The sequence below is a fragment of the Echinops telfairi genome, unplaced genomic scaffold (assembly GCF_000313985.2).
Source record: "Echinops telfairi isolate 266 unplaced genomic scaffold, ASM31398v2 ScPeMD7_4;HRSCAF=17, whole genome shotgun sequence".
NCBI lineage: Eukaryota > Metazoa > Chordata > Mammalia > Afrosoricida > Tenrecidae > Echinops > Echinops telfairi.
Genome location: NW_022103900.1, coordinates 41,895,524 through 41,919,219, shown reverse-complemented (window position 1 = coordinate 41,919,219; position 23,696 = coordinate 41,895,524). Strand labels below are relative to the sequence as shown.

Genomic DNA, 23,696 nt, shown 5'->3' with positions numbered 1-23,696 from the left:
ATTACATGCAATGATTGGATATTTTACTTATTCCTAACTTAAAAACAGTGCACACTTTATCCTAGCCTCAAGGATTGGCACATTTTAATCTAATTGATGTAATTGTAGAGATAAACTCATATTCATATATTAAATTATTAGCTTTTGGTTTTTTTTTCTACTAATTATTCTTGCTTTGTCCTTCTTTGTAGAGAGCTATTGGGAAGTTTGCATCAGCCATTTTAGCCTTGCCCAAGTCTGTCATTAAACTTCCCAAAACTATTCTTCAGTATTTAATCAGAGCTGCAAAGGTATTTGATGTTTTCCTGATGTGTAGTGTGTGACTCTCAGCCCCATAGAACTTTAGGCAAACATATCCCTGTTGCCCTCCATCTGCATTTTCCCTGTTCTATAGACTACACAATTAAGGAATTACAAGAACTTTTTTAATTAGCCAAACCTCTCAAAAGGAATTCTTAAAAGCTTCAGTTCTCTGACTCTTGTTTTACAGTTGATGCCAACACTATCAAAACATAGGCAGAGGAAATGCAGATGCCACATGCTCTCCATCCTTCCATAGTTTCGCCTGTATCACATCTTCTTTCTCAAGGGTCACATCTGGTTGCATGCATCAGTTTTAATGAGTTAAAGTAAAATAAATTCTCTCAGAGAGCTGGTACAATTGTGGATGCGCGAATAAAAGTCTCATGTTACTCCATCTCCCGTTTGGCCTCCATTTAGTCTCTATCTTTCTAAATTAGGCCTCCTGTTCACCATTCTGCATTCAGTAGAGTTCATGCAAAGTGGCTCACTTTCTTTTGACAGTCTGCTTATCCCCTAATTCCCATGTAATCAGTGCTGCTCTTTTGAGTGAACTGTTTAGATTATTTGGTGGTTAATGTAAGGCACAATCGATGTTCAAACGACCTGTTCGATCCATTATTGGAAATCATCGATACTCAGTTACAGTTCTTGTGGAGGAGTCATGGTGGCACAGGGAGCAAAGCACTCAACTGTGAGCCTCCTGGTTGGGGGTTCAGATCCACCACGCTTGCATTTTATATGAAGCCGTTCTCTCACGACACAGTCTGGGACTTCAACATTTCTGTCCTCAGGCTCCTCAGGAGGTGGACAAATGGTTAAGACAGTGACCTCGACCAATGTTCCCTGGTAATTTTGTTTAAATGCAAGCCCCAACTCGCCGCATCGAATTGGGGCCTGAAAGCTGGCATTTCTGTCGACCTCCCCAGCAAGACTTCTGACCCTCAGTTGAGTAGCAGAGTTAAGACCTTGAGTCCCCATCATTTTCAAAATGCCAGGAGTTCAACACCAAACTATTTTTTTTTTGAAATTTTTTTTAATCAATTTATTGGGGCTCATACAATTCATCACAATACATAGATCAATTGTGTAAAGCACATCTATACATTTGTTGCCCTCATTATTCCCAAAATTTGCTTGCCTCTTGGGTTCCCGGAATCCACTCATATTCCTTTTTTTCCCCCCCCTCCCCTTCCCTTCCTCTTCCCCTTTCCCCCATGCACCCTTAATAATTTATAAATTATTATTATATCTTATATTACACTGTCCGGCGTCTCCCTTTACCCACCCCGCTGCTGCCCGTCCCCCAGAGAGGAGGTTATATGTGGCTCCCTGTGATCCATTCCCCCTTATTACATCCCCTTTCCCTCCTGGTATCGCCACTGTCACCCCTGGTCCTGAGAGGTTCTTCTGTCCTAGATTCCCTGCGTTTCCAATTCCCATCTGTACCACTGTGCATCATCTGGTCTAACCAGGTCTGCAAGGCAACAACACCTAACTATTAACACCCACTGCTGCTTCCTCTCTGCAACTCCTCTCTTTCCTCATTTATGACCTTAGTCTTTCAATTCATATTTAAGGAGGTTTAAATTAAATATTACAAGGAAACTATTCTCTGCCGTTAAAACAAATCATTTTAGATGCAACATAGAGAAGGTCTAGGACAGCTGATAAGATCCAATCCACTTCAGTGAACGAGATTGTCTACAATCAAACTCTCCATTATTTTAAAGGATAAAAGTATTTGTACGAAGCAAATTTTCAGTACGATGAATCTCATTTCCCCCCTAACAAATTATAAACTATAAAGTCAATCACTGCAACCCATGTCAGGCCTGTGGCAGTGGAGGGGAAAAAATGTAGAGCATCCAAAAGCTGGTTACATACACACCATGGTCTTTCTAGTTCTTGCTGCTGGTGCCTGTGCTGACTCCTCAGTTTGGATAGTTTTCATAGCTACAAAATAAAAATTGAGAAGTTTCCCTAAGAAGATTCTCTTTCTTTATTCAGTATGAATTTCCTGTTATTCTTTATCAATGTTTTCCTATAAGACACTGAAGGCAATTGAACCTTTAGTAGTTTCTGGAACTGAAAAATATTTGCATTTCAAACCTCATCATTAAGAGCCTATCCCTGCTAATAAGGAGTGGTGTGGTTTCCTCTCCTCCCTGCTTCCCCTCTTAGCTGATTCTCATCCCAATGAGAAAGCAAGGGTAGGTGCCATACTTCAAGATGTTATGCAGAACAAGGAGTTCCTGTTCAGCTGCTAACTGAAAGGTTAGAGGCCCAAGATAGCTAAGAGGTTCCTTAAAGGAAAGGCCAGATGATCTACTTTTTAAAACTCAGACATGAAAAACCCTGGCGCACAAGTAGTCACCAAGAATCTGAATCCTCGGCATAGCCACTGGTTACTGGTTTATGTGGAACCAGTTCTCTTCGACACTGCCCTTCGCTTGGTGACTTCTCCAATCTACCCTTAACCCCTCCTCTCTCTTCCTTTCTTCCTCTCAGTTGTTTCCATCTTCTCCATTTCAAAAGAATTCCTCCAACTTGTGTGCCTTGGTTACATCTTTATTTCCTATATTTGGGATGTTTGTATTTTCTAAAATCAATATAGTATATTTTTTAAAGGAGAGATCATTCTGTGTTACTGTTTGCATGAAAATGTCTTAATAGTGTGAGTTCTTTTAAAAGAGCCTATAATGCGAGTTCACATATTAATATGCTACAAACTATGAATATACACACAGTATCAATATACTAAACCTTAGAGATATTTTAGTAGAATTTCCTCTTCATATGCATAATAAAATCTACCATAATTTCCTCTACTCTGCCCTATCCTTTAAGTTCCAGTTTATCTGGCATTTTTAAGCATAGGATAATATTTTTACCTCCTGGATTTTGTTATTTGGAAATAATAGTTATCACATTTGGGTTAGTTGCCCCAAGAGTTAAGATTTCTATCAGTGAGAGACACAAATGCTCTTTCTTACTTAACCCACCACCTTTATATTTCCATCAATGGAAAATTGAATCCTTCCTTATTTTCTATTGTCATCGCAATGCCAATCATTTGCTTATGATGTGTTTCTCAAAGACTTTAAAAATCTGAAGCTAATGTAGAATAAAACAAAATTGCCTGTGTTCACAAGAGTCCCAACTGAACATTTCTATAACTATGCCATCATAATGGAAAGCCCAGCTTCTCTGAGATGCAGGTGTGTCTGGTGCATGAGGGGCATGCCTGCTTGCTTGATGACTAGGTGGCTGGTTACCACAGTTTTCTTCCTGTTCTTTCTGCATGACTTGGGAGACTGCTAATGGGGGACTGTTCAAAATTGTTTTCCTGTCATTATTGGCTACTATATAATATTAACTGCAACTATTTTCAGATTTGGAAAGAAAATGACAAAAGGCAACCCAAAGGACCACAGTTGTCCTTCCGTCCTATTCTGGAATAACTCCTTAACCCTTTCAGCGACCAGTGCTCAGTTCTTGATGTTGTTGGAAGAAAACATTAAAAATGTCTTGTTTTTTTCTCTTTGAACACTAACCTGCAGTCCTTTCTCAAGTGGTTCTTAGTACTCAGCTGTTATTCACAAAGGAGAGTGTCAAATATGCAAATTATACAATACAAATAAGACTGTCAGCAATGTTTTGATAATTTATCAGAGTTTTATTTTTGATGGAAGGGAATTTCTCTAATAATACTTAGTGATGGTTCTGACATATTCCTATTATTTTATGCAAATGAATCCATAGCTAATTATCACACATAATGGCAGTATTGGAGCTATATAGTTTTACTTACACTTTATCTCATGGTTGCCTCTGGTACTTAACAAATAAAATCTAGTCCCCAAACATCTACTTTTATGTTTTATTTCATGATAATGAAATTAGCAAACATTAACTCAATATTCCAAGGTGGGAGAAGAATATTTAGTTTTTGTCAGGAGATAAAATTATTTCCAAACGTCAGGAATATTGTCCTTGTGTGTTTTCAGGTATGGTCCATTTTTCTTTTCAACTAAAATTGTTTCAAAGTCCGACAATAACTCAATGTGCTCCCTCTAGTTTGTTTATCAAGCCTGGATAACTGATCCTAAAACAGCCCTCCGACAGAGACGCAAGGAGAAAAAAAGATCTGCCCGAGAACAGAAGCGACAGCGGAAGGGATCTGGGGAGGGTGAGTCTGACTGACCTGCAGCATTCCTGCCCTTTGCCCCAATCTTCTGTAGCCCTCAATGAAATTGCTCGGTGGGAATGAAATAAATTCTAGAAATCTGAAGAGAATAAAGAATGTGCCCTAAACTCTTCATGTCTAACCCTTGGAATAAAATCAAACATGAATTTAGGTTAAGATAAATATTATAGTACAGGGAAGGAAAAACAATGTAGGACAAACCTAACAAGAAGATAAAGAGAAAATTGAAATTGAGAGTTAGAAAATTAGTTTTTAAAAATAAATACAAGGTAAACTGAAAGCAATTCTTAGACTAAAACAATAAAAATAAAAATACAAGGTAAACTAAAAGCTATTCTTTGACTAAAACAATTTTTTTAAATGCAGCTTGATTAAGAAAATGCACTCAGATAGCACTCAGGAACAAAAGGTGACACAGGCCTGCAAGCGCAGGAGAGAGGTGGCACATGGCAGAGAGAATACCACATTCGATACATTTAAGAACACACGAATGCTCTCATAAAGGAAAAAGGTGCCAAATTACAACAAACACACACACACACAAATGCAAAATTAAAGTGCAGGTGGCACAGGGAAAAAATGCTTTCATCGTTTAAATCGGAATCGAGGTATATTTTCTGGAACGATAAACCAAAGCCCAGTAGTGTGAGCTGATTCTGACTCAGAGATCTCATAGAAGGAACTCTTAAAAATCACTCGGAGAAAGAGACAACCTAAAAGGCAAAAGGATATGAAAAGAAAATGCACAGGACAGAGAACAGAAATAGTGCTCAGCCTCTCCAGTAATGTAGGAAACAAAAATAAAGTATTTTGTCGTGATTATTTTAACCTATGGAATTGGCCATAGAATCTTTTTGGGAGCTTATGGGAAAATAAGTACTAGCACACATTATTGATTACTAGTGAGGTTGTTCAGTAGCACATCTATTTGAATGTCAGGATGTCATATTCTACTATCAATCAATTTGATTTCTCTAGATATAGCATTGCTTGAAACATTGTTTACACGTGCACAAACACAAGCATACATGTCTAGAGATGCTTATCAACTATTATTTGTTAATAACACAAATTTGGCAGCATTCTTACTGGCACATAAAAAATAAGAGTTAAATTATATCACTAATATCATGTCAATTACTATTCAATTTTAAAATGTGAGAGATTTAAAAATGTGATCGATATTTCTTTGAAATGGCATGAAGAATTGTTAATATACAAGATAAGTCTAAAGTATTGCTATAAAGTCATAGAAAGCTTTATTAAATGAAACTATCCAAGTGTGAAACTTGTTTCTAAGCATATCCTTCACCTTGGTCTGTATATTTCCGGAGGTGATGTTTCCATCTCTCAATGAGAACAAGGAACTACTGTTGTGGTTAACATTTTTTTTAAAAAGGTGTGTGTTATGATTATAGCCTTTCACCATGCTGAATGCTTTTTTTTACTATGCTGAGTAAAAATCTGACAAACTGGACTATATGAAGAACTCATATCAGAATTGGAAGAATGCTAATTCTCAACCCATGGTATGCAGATGACATAACTGCTAGCTGAAAGCAGAGAGGAATTGAAGCCCTTGCGTATGAAGATCCAAATCCACAGCTTTCGATATGGATAGCACCACGTAGTGATGGCTTCTCACACCTAGGCCACTAAACACTATTATGATTAATGGAGGGGGTGACACCTGGGCAATGAATAAGAGAGACTAAAGAAATGTTGATGTCTTTGAAGGATGGTGTTGGTAAACAATACTAAATATACCATCACCGCTAATAGAATGAATAAATCTGGGACTAAATAAAGCCAAAATTTTGCTTTGAAGTGAGGATGGTGAGACTTTGTCTCACATACTTTGGGTAGGTCATCATGGGGAATCAGTCTCTGGAAAAGACCATTATGCTTGTTATCGTAGGAAGTTAGGGAAAAGGTGGGGGAAACAGTCTTCAATGAGATGGGGTTGATACTATGGCTGCAACAACTAGCTCAAACACAGCAACGGTTGTGAGGACGGAGCAGGACCAGACAGTGTTCCATTCTGTGCTACCCAGATCATTTAAGAGTTGAAACCAACTTCATAACAACAACAGCCTAACCTTGATGAATTCCATGCTCTTCGATTTATACCACACCCAACCCACAGTTTTGACATCATCCAGAGATTCGAACCACGCTACTCCTAAATATTATTTTAGTTTGGAGAACCAAAAGAAGAAGGAAGGGGTGAGATCAGGGCTAAAGGGTGGATGGCGTAAGGATTTCCAAGAAAGGTCACATAGGACAACCCTTGCTACCCTTGAAGAATGAACAGATACATTATCATGATTATGTCTCTTTGTGCAACATTGCTGGCTTTTTTTTCTCACGAATAGAGTTTTCAATTTTCTTAAACCTTATTCCTACTAAGCTCCCACAATCATCCTGTATCCTTTAAGAAAACAATCTATCAAGATCACTCCCTTGGGAATCCACAGACGCAGTTGCCATACCATTTGCACGAATCTTTCTGCTTTGGATTTAATTGGCCCAAGAGATCAACTTAGAGGCCATTGCTTTGTTTTGTTTTACAGTTTTATTGGCATATGCTTCCCATATCCATTTTAATTGTTCGAACCTATTAAGAAGATTTGTGCAATTATTACCACAATCAATTTTAGAACATTTTCTTCTCCTAGTCATTGTTGTAATTTCCCCACTTCCCACCCCGTCCTCTCATCCTCCCCAGCCAATTGAACCTTGCTCTCTCGATTGTATTGGTAAACTCAAGACTTGTCCTTTAGAATTCATTCCATAAAATAGTCTTTATTAATTGATCTTCCTAAAAAGACTTATGGGAAGACCAGCTCTTTGGCAATTATCCAGCCAAAAGCTTGTGGAGATGTTCAGTAAGAACTAAAACTGACCAACGATCCCAAAGGCGAACTTCCAGGATAATCTGTGCTCTGCCCCGGTTTCTGGATTGCTGTTACTCTGTCTTCATTTGTCATTGTCGATGGCTTTCCTCTGTCCCTCACCTTGACGTTGCTGCAACCTTCCCTAAAATACTCGCTAGGCGTCGGAAGCTTCTGTTTCTTGTGGGGCAGACAGGAAGTGTTCTCCACTGTGTTACAGGGTTTCGGTGACTTGGAAAGAGGTCACAACTAGGTATTAGTCCGTACCGCAAAATCATTTTTTTTTTCTGTAACACAAAAGTGTCCTTGAGGGCAAAGACAAATTCTGTCACTGAGAGAATGTGTCCGCAGCCATTCATGATCAGAGATGTGTGTAAACACTTGGTTTTGAATAAACTGGGCCTCTATGAACTGTAACCCTAGGGGCAATACTTTTGATGCGCATCGTGGCGAGTGGGCGGAAATCAAGGTAGATATTCAAGCCATTTATGAAATGGAATGAAAGTACCTCAGGATGATGTCTTGGGTTTTTAATAGGTGCATACAACGCAAGAGAAAATAAGGAAGGATATGGAGCCAATTGATAACAGTGATGACCTCTTCGTGTTTAGCGTCTGAGCTTGTTGATCAAAATGTACCTTAAGATTATCCATACATTTTAGTTACAAAGATGAATGGCTTCTTATGAAATTAAAAGTGGATCTAAAAGCCCAAAGAAAATGATTTCTAATGGAGTGCTAATTACCAAACCTCTCTTCTCTTCTTGCCGGTCATTGCTCCTTCCCCTACCATTGACCCCTCTTGGCAACATTAGATTTACTTCATTAGCTTACAATCATAAACTTAATACACATTCCATGTAACCTGTCAAACAATAAGGAAAGAGGGAATCTGCTCCCTCAGCTCCACTCAGACCTCTAAGGTACCACCAACTTCGACAACACGGGATGTTCATTTCCATTTCTCTTTTCAAGGGCAAAGTACATGTCTACACACAGTTTCCTTTGTCTAGTTGCTTTGAAAAATGAGCTCATGCTATGCAAAAACACTTGTTCTTTCATTAACAATGCATCACGAACATTTATCCAATTAAGTATTTATAAAACTATGTAGTTATTTTAATAGATGTAAAATATTCTAAAATATGGATATACATAATTTATTTCACTAGCCCATCACTCATGGATATAAAGGTTGCTTCCAGATTTTTGTTATAACAATGATAAAATAGATGCCCTTAAGCAAATATTAATATAGAGTGGTGTGAATTTAAATGGACAGAGAGCAATCAGGAAAACATGTATTTTCCACTGAGTAGATTATCAAAAGTGGAATTATTGAGTTAAAGAAATGCCTACTTTTATTTTAATGGATACTTTCCCCAAAGGTTTAGTAGTTCATACTCCTATGAGTAAGTCTTCCTGTAGCTTTAAATATAGGATATTACTGGTTTTATCATTTGTCTTTCTGGAAAACGGCAATAACTCTGTTTCCATTTGAGTTTTTCTAATTTATGAAACTGAACATTTTTATTTTCTTGGTAATTATTTCCAATTCTAAGATGCAAATTTTTACATAATTTTTCTATAGTGTTATTCAATTGCATTGTTTCTGTTTTTCTTATTAATTCAGAGGCTACTTAAGTATTAGAATTGGGAATAAGTAGAGGCAGTTTGCTTCTGGAAAGATTGACGATCTCAGGGCATCTCTACCCTGTTCTACATTGTGGCTATGAATCAAAATCGACTCCATGACAGTGGATTTGATTTTTATTTTTTATATATTAGAGAAAGTAAACCTCTTTTCATATGTCTCAAGCACTCTTTTTGAATCTTTTGATTTAGTTATGATAGATGATATCTAAATTTTTTTTTTAATTTTTCTGATAAGAAGCCTAAATTTCTCTTTGTAATTTCTAACTTTCCCTTTTACTTTAAAAAGTCCATCCCCCCAAATATTATGCAAATCTTTTCCTATATTTCCTTTTAGCCTTATTTACATTTGGTTTTTTTATTATGAAAGCTCTAATTCTGTTTGCTTTTAAATAAATGGGAAGTTATGCCATCCCTATGTATTACAGGAGTCTTTTCCTATGGAAATCAGATGCTATTGTTGTCAACCTTAAGCCCTCATTAATTATTAGGTATGTTTCTAGACTCTGTATTCTAGCCCACTCTTCTATAGGCTGCTTCTGGGCCAATGTTACATGCTTATGAGTCCAGTCGTTATAGCATCTATTTCAATGTTTAGTAAGACATACCCTCTCACTGTTATTATTATTTTTAATTGTCTTTGCTTTTCTTACATATTCATTCTTCCAAAAAAAATTTTGACCAGTTCTAAAAATGTGTCCCTTAGCCATCTTGATAATATTTCATTACTTTGTATTATATGGAGATGCACCAATGTTTTCCTATAAATCAAAGACAATGCTCAGCAATGACTTTAAAGTATTGGGACCTGAAATAAATGTTTGTACCTTCTTGGTCCAAACAGTCTCTCTTCTATGGCTCTTACAGACAAAGGAAACACATAGATTCTGCCCTTATGAAATGCTAAGTGCAAGAAGTGTTATAGATGTTATATATATTAACTCATTTAATTTCCATAGCAGCTCCAGGGTGTTTTATTACTCTTACTGTACAGATGAGGCTAGGAGTCCCAGTGAATCAAGCTCACACAGTCATTAAAGCAAATGAATTGTGGAACTAGAATTCATCCAGACAGCCTAATTCTAAAGCCTTTCTTAATGATAAAGTTAAGAAACATGAGTGTAGATAAAATACTGTGAGGCTAGAGGAAGAAATCAGTCTCTAGGGAGGTTTGGTGGAAAAGAGAATATGAGCCTTAGGAGCCCTAGTGGCACAGCAGTTAAAGCGTTCACTTGTTAACAAAAGTCTACCATTTCGGCCCATCAACTGCTCTGCAGGAGAAACATGTGGACTCGCATAAAGATTCACGACTGTGGAAACCTATGCGGCAGTTTTACCCTGCCCTGTAGGGTCACTGGGAAGTCAGTATTGACTCACTGGCAGTGAGTGATAGGATTGCTACGAAGTGGAATCGACTGGGCAGCAGTGGGTTTGGATTTGGGGTGTTTTTTTTTTGTAGAAGAAAGCAGGGTCACACATAAATGAATAGAAGGTGAGTTTAGCTGTTCAACACGAGATGTGAAACAGAGAACTAAACAGGAAGCGAAGAGATTACAAAATAAATTTGCAGAGATTAATCTATTGGAATCAGATAATGGGTGACATTTGGGCAGGGTTACCATACAACATGCAATGCACTTGATTACATTGGATTTTGGATAAACAGTAGATAATCCTTTAACTGAAGTATAATTTAAATATATTTGCTAAATTTGGCATCCTCTTTTTATTTGCTAAATTTGGCATCCTTAGTCTTAAATAAGAGAATAGAAAACAAAATGAAATCCGATGATGCCATATTAGGGAGTGAGGAACTACAATGTATACACTCTACCAAGATACCCAGAATCTAAATGCCATGGTATTTATCAAGGCCCACATTTTAGGAAATATTTTAAACTTTGCAGACCATAGAATCTCTGTTGCAATGACTCAACTGGGATACGAGGCAAGAGCAATATGTAATGTGTCAGTTAAATGTTATCTGTAGACATTAAAATTTCAATTTCACATCATTTTCTTGTGCACAGCACATTATTATCTTTAGATTTTTATCAGCTATTTAAAAATGCAGAACCATTGTGAACTAAAACCAGGCAGCAGACTGTATTTGACCCTGGAGCTATAGCCACTGGCTCCTGATAGATATTCTGGAAGGAAGTAAAGGAACATCTGAAAGATAGGAATTCTTAAAACTTTACCTCAGGAAATCTTAGGACAGGTAGCATTCCCTGTACTTCATTACAAAATTTCTTTTTAATCTGAAAGAGCTGTGTTGGCATGAGGTTTAACAGCAAAGAACTTTGATTATCCTTAATTGACTGCTCCTTGGCAGGTCCAGTGGAATGGGAAGGCCGAGAGGATGAACCAGTCAAGAAGAAATCTGATGGACCAGGTAAAGAAATCAAAGACAAGCACAGATTATTGGAAACTTAAAAGGGCATATACCCAGATGGCATCTATGTAAAGCTGCCCAAGACATCATTTATCAATACCATTTGTGGAATATGACAAAATGATAGGCGTGGAGTCCTCTATACTAACATTGCTACGTGACTGCTAACAGTAAACCTGGATTCCATGTCGTTGGATTAAATCTTGGCTTCTAGTTGGTTTATAAATTTCTCCTTGTGCCTCGAAAGAGGATTTTAGGGAGCAGATTCTAGATGTACCACGGAAGCTATCAGAATAGGGACACGATTTATTTTAAGGAGGTAAATGAGAGGTAAGTTGAGTTAACGAAAGGGGAAGAATCCAGAGGGGCTTAAACCAGCCTGCTTATATTTAGAAGCAAGACCTGCCTCAGCTTTTGTGACTTGCTCACATTCCACAACTACTAGTGACAGAGCCCGTGAAGAAGCTGTGTCTTCTGATTTCCATTCCAGTGCCATTTAGGCTCCGTATTCACATAGTGGGTGATGGGTCAGGATACTCCTTGTGGGGGACCGGGGGCGGGGGGTGGGGGGCGCTGTTAAAGCAAAATCCTCCCAATCAAATGAAGCCAGATGTCTCTAGATCCATACGCATCCCATTGCCTCTTTCTCATCATTCCAAGAACTCTTTTGCACAATATTTGCAAGTGGACAAAATGTTCAGGTGTGTGTGTTTCCATGATGCTGCAAATGATGCCACTCGCCTTTCAAATACCACCAGGGTCCCCCCTAGTGGAGAAGTTTTAGCAGAGTGCCCTGGTTAAGTCTGACTAGGAAGCAGGACCTGGCAATCTACGTCTAAAATATATAGGCCAATCAAAACCTTACATGTGGACATGCTCTAACATTGAAACAGTGTACGCATTGAGTTCTGCACAAAGTAGTTTTTAAGGCACTTTGATTGAAAGCTAAATTCAGTGGGAAGCATCAGAGTATCCTGCTTAATTAGAATCATTCCCAGTGATAATCATTACTTTAGAAAATAAGCCTGTGTGTGCAAAAAGCATTTAAGAGTACTGTTAGCTGGAGAGATACAGCTCTTTCTATCCCTGTACTAATGACAAATATCTTTGAATGTAATTTTTACCTTTAGTCAAAAATTATCTCTATATAAACCAACGTTCCCTGATAGTATAATCAAGGGTTAAAATCATACCCCTAGTTTGTGTTCGGCTTTATGATTGTCTCTGTAGAAAGACCCAAGGGAGCTCCCAGGGCTCCAGCATTCCCAGTCACCACCTTAGAATGTGAGGAGCCCCCTGAGTAAGGAAGCAGTGTAAGGCCCAGAACAGATAGGGCAAGATAAGACAAAATAATAATTTATAAATTATCAAGAGTTCATGAGGGAGGAGGGAGCAGGGAGGGAGGGGAAAAAATGAGGACCTGATGTCAGGGGCTAAGTGGAGAACAAGTGTTTTGAGAATGATCAGAGCAATGAATGTACAAATGGGCTTTACACAATTGATGTATGTGTGGATTGTGATAAGAGTTTTATGAGCCCCTAATAAAACTATTAAAAAAAAGGCCCAGAAGAAAAATGTTGGCAGTGTCCTACTCCTTTGACATGTGGTTGCTTCTTTCCTCCCAGATAACATAATCAAGAGGATATTTAATATTTTGAAATTTACCTGGGTCCTGTTTCTGGCAACAGTGGATAGTTTCACGACTTGGCTTAACTCCATTTCAAGGGAACATATTGATATTTCCACAGTTTTGAGAATTGAAAGATGCATGCTGACCAGAGAAATTAAAAAGGTAACACTTTTAGTGTGATTCTTTTTGCTTCTTCCCAATTTATAAAGACCGTAAAAGTCGATATCCCGAGCTCTAAGAAAGAAAAATATTTTCTTTCCAGGCTGACTTTTTTGCTGTTTGGTGCATTTAAATATATCCCATATTAAGGATTAACTTAATCAAATCCCTGCTCCTCTTCTTCATTCTTACTTCCTCCAGTGCTTCATACATGTCTGTATGCTTAGTCTGGGACATCTGACCAGAGAATTCTCATAGGAGAAACCGGGATATGTGTAGTCCTTTAATGTTTTAAAGATTCTATTAAAAAATAAAAGTGCACTAATAGGACTGCTTCTGTGATTTTACAAAAACATTAATATAGAAGACGTGATTTCTTGTTTAGAATGATTTAGTCCAGAGGAGGAAGGCCTGACAGTTCACTTCTGTAAAGACTTAGAACTTTGGAAGCCCGATGGAGCAGTCAGCTCGGTCCCATAGGTTCTCTGTGAATCGGAATCAGCTGAACGGCGATGCTCTTGTTTGTCCATGATTAAATGAGTTGACATCAGTTCCCAATGTGCCTAGCTTTGTTAGCCCATTCCTCAAGCTGTGTGGGCAGAGAGCTGTGGGAAATCCTGAAGGAGATCTGGGGGCACCAGGTGGTTGTGGGCGTTCCTGCTTGCCTAATGCCTCATTTCCCGCCTCTCCAGGGCAATGTTCCGACTCGGGAGAGCATCCACATGTACTACCAGAACCACATCATGAAGCTCTCGCGGGAGTCTGGCCTGGACACCATCGATGAACCCTCTGGCGGCGCTTCTGGGTTGCAGGCAGCCCAAAGGATGGACAGTCTAGAATCACATGACAGTATCTCTAGGTATATCCCTTCTGAACAGTAGTTTTGTGTTTTATAAAGGTGAAAGAATAAAAGCAATGTATGCATTGTACATTAATGAAAAATGCACATGGCTCCCCCTAAATGAAACCATCTCTGTATGTAAAACAAGCTAGCATAAGGACTGTCTTCCTATAGGGCTCCTGGTGATATCGTGGTTTTGAGTTGGGCTACTACCCACAGAGTCAGCAGTTCAAAACCACCAGAAAGATGAGGCTTTCTACTCTCAAAGAGTTACAGTCGCAGAAACCCACAGAAGCACTTCGACCCTGTCCTATAGGGTCGCTATGGGTCAGAATCGACTCAATAGCGGTGAGTTTGGTTTGGGTTTTTTAGAGGCAGGATCAGATAAAGCAGATAACAATAGAAATCTCTTTAAAACCCTTGTATGAATCCTCGGCACAGTGTAGAGATTGGAGAATGGCCCGCCCACCACAAAATTGGTATTTGTGCCAGGGGTTGGCTGCATCATCGGTGCTTTTAAAAGTAACAGTTCCACAAACCATCTTCCACATTAAAATCTTCCCCTACTTGCTGCTGTCCCTGGTCTTTTCCTTTAGAATTGTTACTGAACGATACACATAGAAGTTCCTGCGTGGATCTGCCACCTCCATAGGTTACACTTTAAAGAGCCTGATGGGCATGTTTGACCCAGTCACTGGTGTCAGCCATGTGCTGGCATCAGGACCCTCCCTGTGTAACTTCACTGTATCCTGATAATGCTATGGGGTATATCCTAGAATTAGCCATGTTGTATGGAAGACATAGTCTAGCTACAGAGAACGGAAGCAACCTACCAAAAGTCCCACAACAAGGAAGTCTAGAAAAACAGACCCCGGGTGGCACTCTGGTAGAGTAGCATCCACCCCCAAGAAAACTAGTGACGCTCGTGTTTCTCCTCGCCTCTGCCTGCTGACCTGGTGTTTTTGTTTGGTTTTGAACTCTCCGAACTGGTTTTTGTTTTGTTTTGTTGTTTTTATTCCCTACCCCAGAAATACTGACTACTTTGCAACACAGTTTTCAGTTGTACAAGATCAGCTCTAAGCTGAATCAAAAGTCCCTATCTGAAGAAGGAAATTATATTACCTAAGTTGATTAGCTAGGCGCATCTTCATAAGCAGCATTCAGGAGTAGGCACAAAAAGCAGATAATCCCCTTAGTGTGGACCTGTAGGTGGTTTGAGAAGGAATCTGGGACAAGGCTACCGCTGTGAGAGAGATGGTAAAGACGCTCATTCTGGCCGCTGGTGGAGACGTTTTCTAGGTGCTTTACAGTCACATTTACTATCTGAAGCAACGCATGCATGGCTTGGAAAAAAATTTGTTCTTCTCAAATACTAAACATGTTATAACATAAAATAAGGGTGGAAAACCTTATTGATATCAAACTCATGATGCTGCTTTGTATGTATTGGTGAGGAAAGCTATTATATACATAGGTTAAGAACTCAAATTCTAAAACAGTGTGGTTAAAATCCACTTTTGTTTTTGTATTAATTCTTTCAAGAGCCTTTGATGGATAATAAAAATTACGTAATTCCTTTAATTTGAGAATAATTTCCTTTAATTTGCTTATTTATCAGTTTCAAAGAAGCTGATATATTTCAGCTATTACATATTTTTGTGAACTTCAGAAATACTTAAGGCAGGTACTTTTAGAGATTTGGGGTCAAAACATTTATTTCCTATATGAACTGACTTAATTCTTAGAATTAAACAAGATTATACATAGTTCTCAATCATTAATTTTCAAAATAATTAGTAATATCAGAAGGTATGAAGTTTTCTATGAAGTGTTATATCATTTAAGTGATGACTGTTAAAGTCTCTCTTGACAACATCCTACAACCAAACATTTTTGAAAGGGAGCTTAAGTCTTCTCTTTTGACAGGTTTTGTTCAAGTCTAAAGCTATAGGGGGTTTGTATTTTATTTTAATTTTTGTAAATTTTGATAACTCTACTAATCATCTCCAATGTGTTCTTGAGGTAACACCTCTCTATACAAAAAGAAAAAAGGAATTAAAGTGTAATGGAATTTTCCCACAAATTTTGAATCTCCCTCATATCATATCATTATATTTAAACTTAATGATTTCCTCTCTAATTTATTTTAATGCTAAGACCAAAAGTTCATCTTTATCCCCATTCCTCAGGCTGTTACCTATTCCAATTTATTTTATTATGTCAATTCTTCAATACTAAGTGGAGACAGTATGCACATATTTGTAAAATAAAGTGTATGCATTGCCAGAAAATGTAAGAGGGTCAGGACTGGGGGTAATGAATATGCAAGCTGTTACAGGAGTAAATGGATGTAATAATTGGGTCATCTAAACATGTTCAAATCCATCCACTTTATAACCGAGTTATGAATAAACAACTACCGAATTTTTCAAAAATGGGGGAATTGTAGGTTGATAGAAATGCTGATATACCTTAAGTTTTCACTTTTAAAAATCTGTTTCCATCTTACAAAAATTGCCCACAAAATGCCAAGGTTGTCAAGGACCTCATGAATATTATGCATGACTTGGGCTTCAGAAAACTATTTTATAACCAAACTCGGACTCAAACACATCAAAAAGACTATAGAAAGTCTACTGAAAACAAATTTTTCATGATATAAACATCCATAATCCCTATGCTAGTGACTTTTTACCACATAACAATCAACTATATGTATGATTACGAAATTAAGTAATCATAAATTAAGTACCGTACAGCCTGTGAGTAGGGTGGTGGTGGTGTTGGGAAAGGGGGTGGGGAAGGACAGGTACTTAAAAGAAAATCAAGTAACTGCCTCTAAATCTGACCCAACTTACCATCATACAACTTCACCCATAGTCAAAAATCGTGAGGGAGGAGATATTTAAGTGATCAATTAAGGCATAAATTGAGTAGTAGAAAATCAGCATTTCAAACTTCATTTTTGTGTAGTTTACCTATTTCTTCAATTCAAATAAAAGAAACACACAACAGGGTCTGTCCTGTAGTTAACAAATAAGCTTCCTCATGTGCCCTGCTTTTCATGCTCCTAATTTCTCTGTTTCTAGAACCCTTCAAATATCTACTCAATTGCCTAAGCCAGCACCTACTGGAAGCCATCCTGAATTTGGAAATGCAATAATCCTCCCCAAAAAGAGATTCTAAATGTACAAACACCCCCTGAATCACTATTTTTTCCAGATTCACACGAAAAATGACATACTTAAAAAGAAATTTATGATCTCAGATATTACTTTTATTCCCAGGAAATAAATTAGCTTAAATTACTGCAAGAAAAAGTTCAGTTACATCTGAAGGAGAATTATCAGACGTGGATGAGTCATTGTCATTTGAAATACATCACTCTGTCCTTGTGGAGCTCTGTGCTGCAAAAGCCCCGGTGGCTGCAGCCCTGTGTCCCACAGCCCCAGGTGATGTTCTTAGCCACAGGGGTCTGCTCGCTGAGTTTTATTGTAAATCTTCTCCCCCACCTTTCACCTTTCATGCTGTCTGGATGATAATTTGGTTACCCTGAAAAAAACCCCAAATGGTTAAGATGGTGTCGGTTTTAAAGATGGGGTGATGTGACATAGACTTCAATCCACAAATTAAGGGGAACATTGCTCCAGGGTTAGCGCAGTCAGTTCTCACACTGTAAGTGTGCTTTGAGCCGGCAATTTCCTAAAAATATGAGGATCCCTTATTTAATGAATTATGACATTTGAACCCACCAAAGAGGGAGTGATTGATCCAAAGCCTAATAGATGGAAGACTTGGAAGACTCTGCTGAGTCAGTGGTTTCTTGCAATTCATCCTGTTATTTTCTGCTCGTTTGATCCCACCATGCGATGGCACCCAATAGGCCATGTTTCCTCAGTCCATGTCTTTTGTTTTTAAGTAAAGAGCATTTGTAGATGCCCCTTTTCCTCCCCCCCCCCACCCCTCCTCACTATAACCCCCTCTTGGCCACATAGTGGCGCACAGCAGCATGGCTCCACCACTGCCTTCCGTGTTTGGTGCTATTTGACCTTGAGGCTAAAACGCTCTTTAAGTATTTCCATGAAGGAAGACGCAGCATCCCTCCACCCCAACTCTGAAGGGAGAGTACATCCTGGATGGCTTTCTGTCCTCACAGTCTCTCAGACTGACTGCAGCAAGTAGAACAGGTTGGCCACAGAGTGCATGCCAACAATCTGCCATCTCAGCCTATCCTAAGTCCTGAAGGGTGTGCACACCTGTGCCAGCAGACACCAGTGCTTAGGCTGGAAGATACGTCTTCCTGTCTCTCTCCCATAGCTCTGCGGAGCTGATTGCACCTCTTCATATTTCAGCTCTGTGTCTAAACTGTCAGAACTCTTACTTGCTTTTCTCATTTACTCACCTTCCCCAGCAGCACCTCCTTGAACCTGCCGTCATTATCTCCCCCGTAGTTGCCGGATCGATAACAGGAGATGAGGCCTTTAGTCAACAGGCCCAGTCCCCAACATCATCTTCTCAACACACTAAGATGCTCCCGAAGAAAAACGAGCCCAAATGAAAAGTTAACAGACAAAATGAGAACCAGTCCTGCCATGCTAGCGTTTTTTTAATTTTCTTTGTAGCATTTTGGTTTAGTTGTATTTTGATGTTGGTTTATATCAGTTGTATATCAAACCATCATCTCTCTTATGTGTAAGGCATCGAGTCTGGCTTACCTGACTATCCCTTAGGAAACAGGGCGGACCCTTCCTTTTGTCATGGTCATTCCTGAGCTGCTTTCTCTTATTTTGAAGACAGACTTAAAAAGAAAGAAATCTTACATTCAGATCATCACATGAGCAGATATTGCTGCTCAGATAACCTTGTTACAAAATGCTCTTAAATGAGCTCAGGATTGGGAGCTCCAAATAAAGTATATATATTTTCTTTTTTTTTTTTTAATCTTTTTAGAAGATTAGAATGATGTAAATCCTAATGCATAAGAGAAAGTTTGGGACTTGTAATTCTTTTCTTTTTAATTATTTATTTAATTATTGACATTTTATAATTTATCATGAGCTAATATGTGGGTGTGGGGGATTTAACTCAATAATCTTGGGTTTTCTTATCATGCCAAACAGGTCCTCCCTCTCTTCGATGTGATGGTCATGATCATCCGTGTTGGTGTTGTGTGTGGTTTGCTGCATGGCCAGATGTTTGTCAATTAATCCATGTGTGAACTGAATCCATTTAACACTGTGTCTCTGTAATTGTTTGCGCTGCTAGCTGCTACACTGAAGCAACCATGCTGTTCTCAAGGCAGTCCACCCTTGATGATTTAGATGGACCAGAAACCGTTCCTAAAACCAGTGAGCGGGCTCGACCTAGGCTCCGTAAAATGCTCAGCCTGGATGTGTCCTCCTCATCAGCTGACAGTGGCAGTTTAGCATCCAGGTGCTTACGTTGTGCATGCTTTGGTTCATAATATTAACAACCCCCCCCCCACTAGAGTGGCACATACATGTTCTTGTGGTGTCTGTTATTTTTTTTATGATGATTTTAAGAGTTCGCATGCCTACCAAAAGCACAGCAACACCTTTCCTGAGACTTCACAGAGTCCTCAGGAAAGTATGGTATCCAACTAACCGCTTTTTAGTTTTTGTCTGTTAGGAACTTCTTAAAAGCTCTATTACTAATATTGTCCTCCATTTTTAATGATTTCACACTTTCCATTTCCCAGGAAGTAACCATGTTCTCTCTTTAATTAAACCTGACGTAGGCAGTCCTTAAAGGGGAGGTCTGTCAGGAAAGGGAGGACGCTTTTTCTCCTGCTTTTATCAAAAGATACTTGCAGTAGAAATCACTTGCCAGATGCAGTCAGCTTTACTTGATATGAGAAATAACTGGTCCATATTTATGTGCCTAACTAACACAAACATTGGGAAGTATTTTACCATTGGCTTTTAGAAAGAAAATTATGCAGAAGAATACATCACCCTTGTAGAACATAACTTGTTTTTTGGGGGAAACAAGAAATCTCTAAGCAATAAAATTGTGTTCATTCCAAATAATAATTTAGAGATGAAGTTGTTTGCATACAGCCAAAAACACAATGTTAAGTCACCTGAGACTTAGCAGACACGGATGCCCATTCTGCTGCTTCTGACATCAAAATGGCCCAATTCAAAACCAACTCCATTTCGAGTGCTTGTAGTGTCAGATCAGACAGGACCACCTCCTTCTGCCAGTAGCTGCCTGTCTTAATCCAGCGTTTCCACACCCAGTGGCCTGGCATCGGTATGAATGCCTTGTTGTTTGAGACTTCTTCAGCAGGCACGTGCTCTGTTGAGCCCTGAAAACACCCTCAACCGCTCAGAGCTGCATGTGTTCACGCTTGGCTATAATCATACTGTAAATTAGAGATAGCGTGGAGTTGGCTCCAGAGATCTTACAGGGACCTAAATTGATAGGTCAATTTCACAACCGTGCTAGGAGGTTATGTCTAATTGAGTTAAGTTTCAGTAAAACTCCACATTGGTCTGGCATTCCTGGAGCATCTGTGTCATGTGCATATTCAAGGTCAAAAGCCCCGGACTATTTCACATCTGAGTAAGCCAGATTCTTCATTCACAGGATACTGTGAAGGGCTTTGCCACACATGTGTTCATTGACATGTCTACATTGGTATCTGTGACAAGAGAAATGCATGCAACAGTACCCTTGAGAGCCTTCAAACTTTATAACCTCTATCTGATCATATATGCTACTCTTGTGGCATTCGTTATATGCCACCATTGTGTCATATGATGTCTGTAAGAGCCTAACAGGCTACAGGCCCACATCCACCAGATTCCAAGTCTCCTGATCAGTTTTGATCCCCCTCCTTTTGGGGTTCTGTACTCAACGCATGTCATGACCCTTCACTGTTGTAGCGATTCTAGCTCCATTTGTCAACTCCCCTGTAGGACCTGACAGGTAAAGTTAGGAAAGAGAAATCCATGAAGAGATGAAAGATGCAAAGGAAAAGGAACAGGATAGAGAGATAAGAAGAGGGGTTCATGGAAATTAGCGCAAAAGGAAATCAGGTGAGGTCCTTTTGAGGAGAGAGAGCGGTTGTCCATTCTGAGAGGTCAGTGGGGAGGACAGAGGGACACGCAGTTAAAAAGGAGCAGGTTCGAGAGAGCCTCTCTGGGTAAAAGGAAAACCGTGGACTTTTCCCGCGGTAAGTCAAACAATCTTGTGGAAAATGGCCGGCATTGGAGAAATGGTGAAAATTTAATTAAATGTAATAATCACCCACTGATAAGAAAAAAAAGATGGAACAAAACCGGGGAGAAGGATCAGATGCTTAAGAGATGCTGCCTTTTCAAGTGTGCATACAGTGATTGAGTATAGGCGAGGTTTTATCATTCCTTTGTGCCAATCATCCTTTATGGACCTGATTCAGGTCCGTTATATAGAACTGACAGTATAGTGCTTGTTGGTCAGAGCTGGCAACACAAAACTGGCCAGGAGTCTCGTCCATTTGGGCTTTAAATATATGTTAACATGGACATGTAGATAGATATAAATATATATTTGTGTGTGTGTAGAGCTATGTGCTAATATGTGTGTCTTGATCTGGAAATAAACACTGGAGCTCATAACTGAATCTTGACTTTATACTTTTTAACAACTGTCTGTGAGGTGGGTTTGGCTCCTGGTGAACCACATGGCTTGCTCTGGTTTAAAGTTCTACTCGCTTTTTATTCAGAGACAGTTATTTGCATTTTCTGCAGAGCAGTAGGTAATGAATATCCTGAAGGAGCAAGGCAGATGGGATGCAGGAAAAAAATAGAGGATTCCATATTACACACGACCCCTGTTTTATTGGGAAGTTCTCCTGAGGTGTCTTCACAGCGTGAAAGTATGTACAGTACTCTCAAGGTTGAGACAAGGATTCTGTGTCCTGCGCTTGCCTCAACAGTGAGCCCACACAGTGCACCATGCTGTACTCCCGCCAGGGGACCACAGAGACCATTGAGGAGGTAGAGGCAGAGCAAGAAGAGGAGGTGGTGGGACTGGCGCCTGACCTCGCCGACGTGGATGACGAGTACCACGCTGAGGACGGGGTGGGGGGTGAGGAGGTCCGCCTCACCCCTGATGCTGAGCTGCCACAGTACTCCACCATGGACGGGGATGTGGAAGTGCCACCCTCCTACAGCAAGGCTGTCAGCTTTGAGCGCCTCTCCTTTGGCTCGCAGGAGGACTCCACAGGCAAAAACCACATGGTGGTCAGCCCGGATGACAGTCGCACTGACAAATTGGAGTTGAGCATCTTACCTCCCTTGACCCATGAGCTGACAGCCAGTGAACTGCTTCTAAACAAGTAAGAATCCAGTAAGCAGAAAACCCCGGGGCTGCCGAGTTCCTTCCAGTGTATGTTGCCCCCTGTGTGCCAGGATAAAACTTTCCTCCCTAAGGTTTTCAGGGACGGACTTTTCAGATGGGGTCTAGAACCAGCAACCTTCTGATTAACGGCCAAGCACACAAACCATTTGAACTATCCAGGGACTCCTCAGTAAACAGACCAACACTATATTGAGAAATAATCACTTTAAAGGGGAAACTAAAATTTTGCATATATATATATATATATAAATTCATGTGAAAAAAGCTTACGTGGGCCTGGCATGGTGGTTACACATTGAGCGTCATCACTCTGAGACCACCAGGTGCTCCAAGGGAGAAAGACGGGGCTTTCTACTCCCAGAAAGAGCTATGATCCCATACACTCACAGGGCAGTTCTACCCTGTCCTATAGGGAAACCATGAATCGGCATCAATTCCATGACAGTGAAAGTACGTGAAAGGCGTTTATCGCAAACAGATACATGCCTTAGCACTCATGCAATTTCATGGTCTAACTAAGAAAAGCTCTCAGCGACTTAGCTGACGCTTGGTTCTCTAATAAAGTCTGATGTTAGGAATGCTTGGGGCCACAGGAGTCACCAGGAGCAATAGAGACCGCAGAGAACCTGTAGAGGTGTCCGCAGCAGAATGGAGCATGAAAGTGGAAGTACGTCACTTGGAGAAATTAGACAAGTGTATCATCTTTTGGTTTATGTTCACAGGATGTTTCGGGATGATGAGCTGGAAGAGTCTGAAAAGTTCTATGTTGGCCAGCCACGCTTCCTGCTGCTTTTTTATGCCATGTACAACACGCTCGTGGCCCGCTCAGAAATGGTGTGCTATTTTGTGATCATCCTCAACCACATGGTCTCCGCCTCCATGATCACCCTTGTACTCCCCATCCTGATCTTCCTGTGGGCCATGCTATCAGTCCCTAGGCCCAGCAGGCGGTTCTGGATGATGGCCATTGTCTACACAGAGGTATGGTTTGATGAATCCCTCTTTTCAGTATTTTGGCAACTGCCCCGACAGAATCACACAGCTTTGACTTTTGCTCCAGTATTTGCTGGGAATATTCACAAAGAACAATAGTTGGGTGGATAGTCTTAGAAAGGCAATTGATTATGACCAACTGTTACGTGTATCATTTCACACTTAACCCTGTGTAAAATATGTGGGGAGGAGATGAGCCAATCAGGGTGCAGGGTAGCAACGATGAAACATATAACTTTCCTCTGGTTCTTT

At 39.7% G+C, this 23,696-nt stretch overlaps 1 protein-coding gene across 1 annotated transcript in view; it reads left to right on the top strand.

Annotated features, from left to right (window-relative positions):
* Nucleotides 1-23,696, top strand: part of PIEZO2 (piezo type mechanosensitive ion channel component 2) — a 600,576-nt gene that overhangs the window by 527,215 nt on the left and 49,665 nt on the right. Inside the window, exons 40-47 of the mRNA XM_045298343.1 lie at nucleotides 192-290; nucleotides 4,381-4,492; nucleotides 11,392-11,451; nucleotides 13,077-13,243; nucleotides 13,933-14,099; nucleotides 19,347-19,514; nucleotides 22,027-22,428; nucleotides 23,174-23,432. Of these exons, the coding sequence (XP_045154278.1) occupies nucleotides 192-290; nucleotides 4,381-4,492; nucleotides 11,392-11,451; nucleotides 13,077-13,243; nucleotides 13,933-14,099; nucleotides 19,347-19,514; nucleotides 22,027-22,428; nucleotides 23,174-23,432 (1,434 nt within the window). The remainder of the gene's footprint in view (nucleotides 1-191; nucleotides 291-4,380; nucleotides 4,493-11,391; nucleotides 11,452-13,076; nucleotides 13,244-13,932; nucleotides 14,100-19,346; nucleotides 19,515-22,026; nucleotides 22,429-23,173; nucleotides 23,433-23,696) is intronic.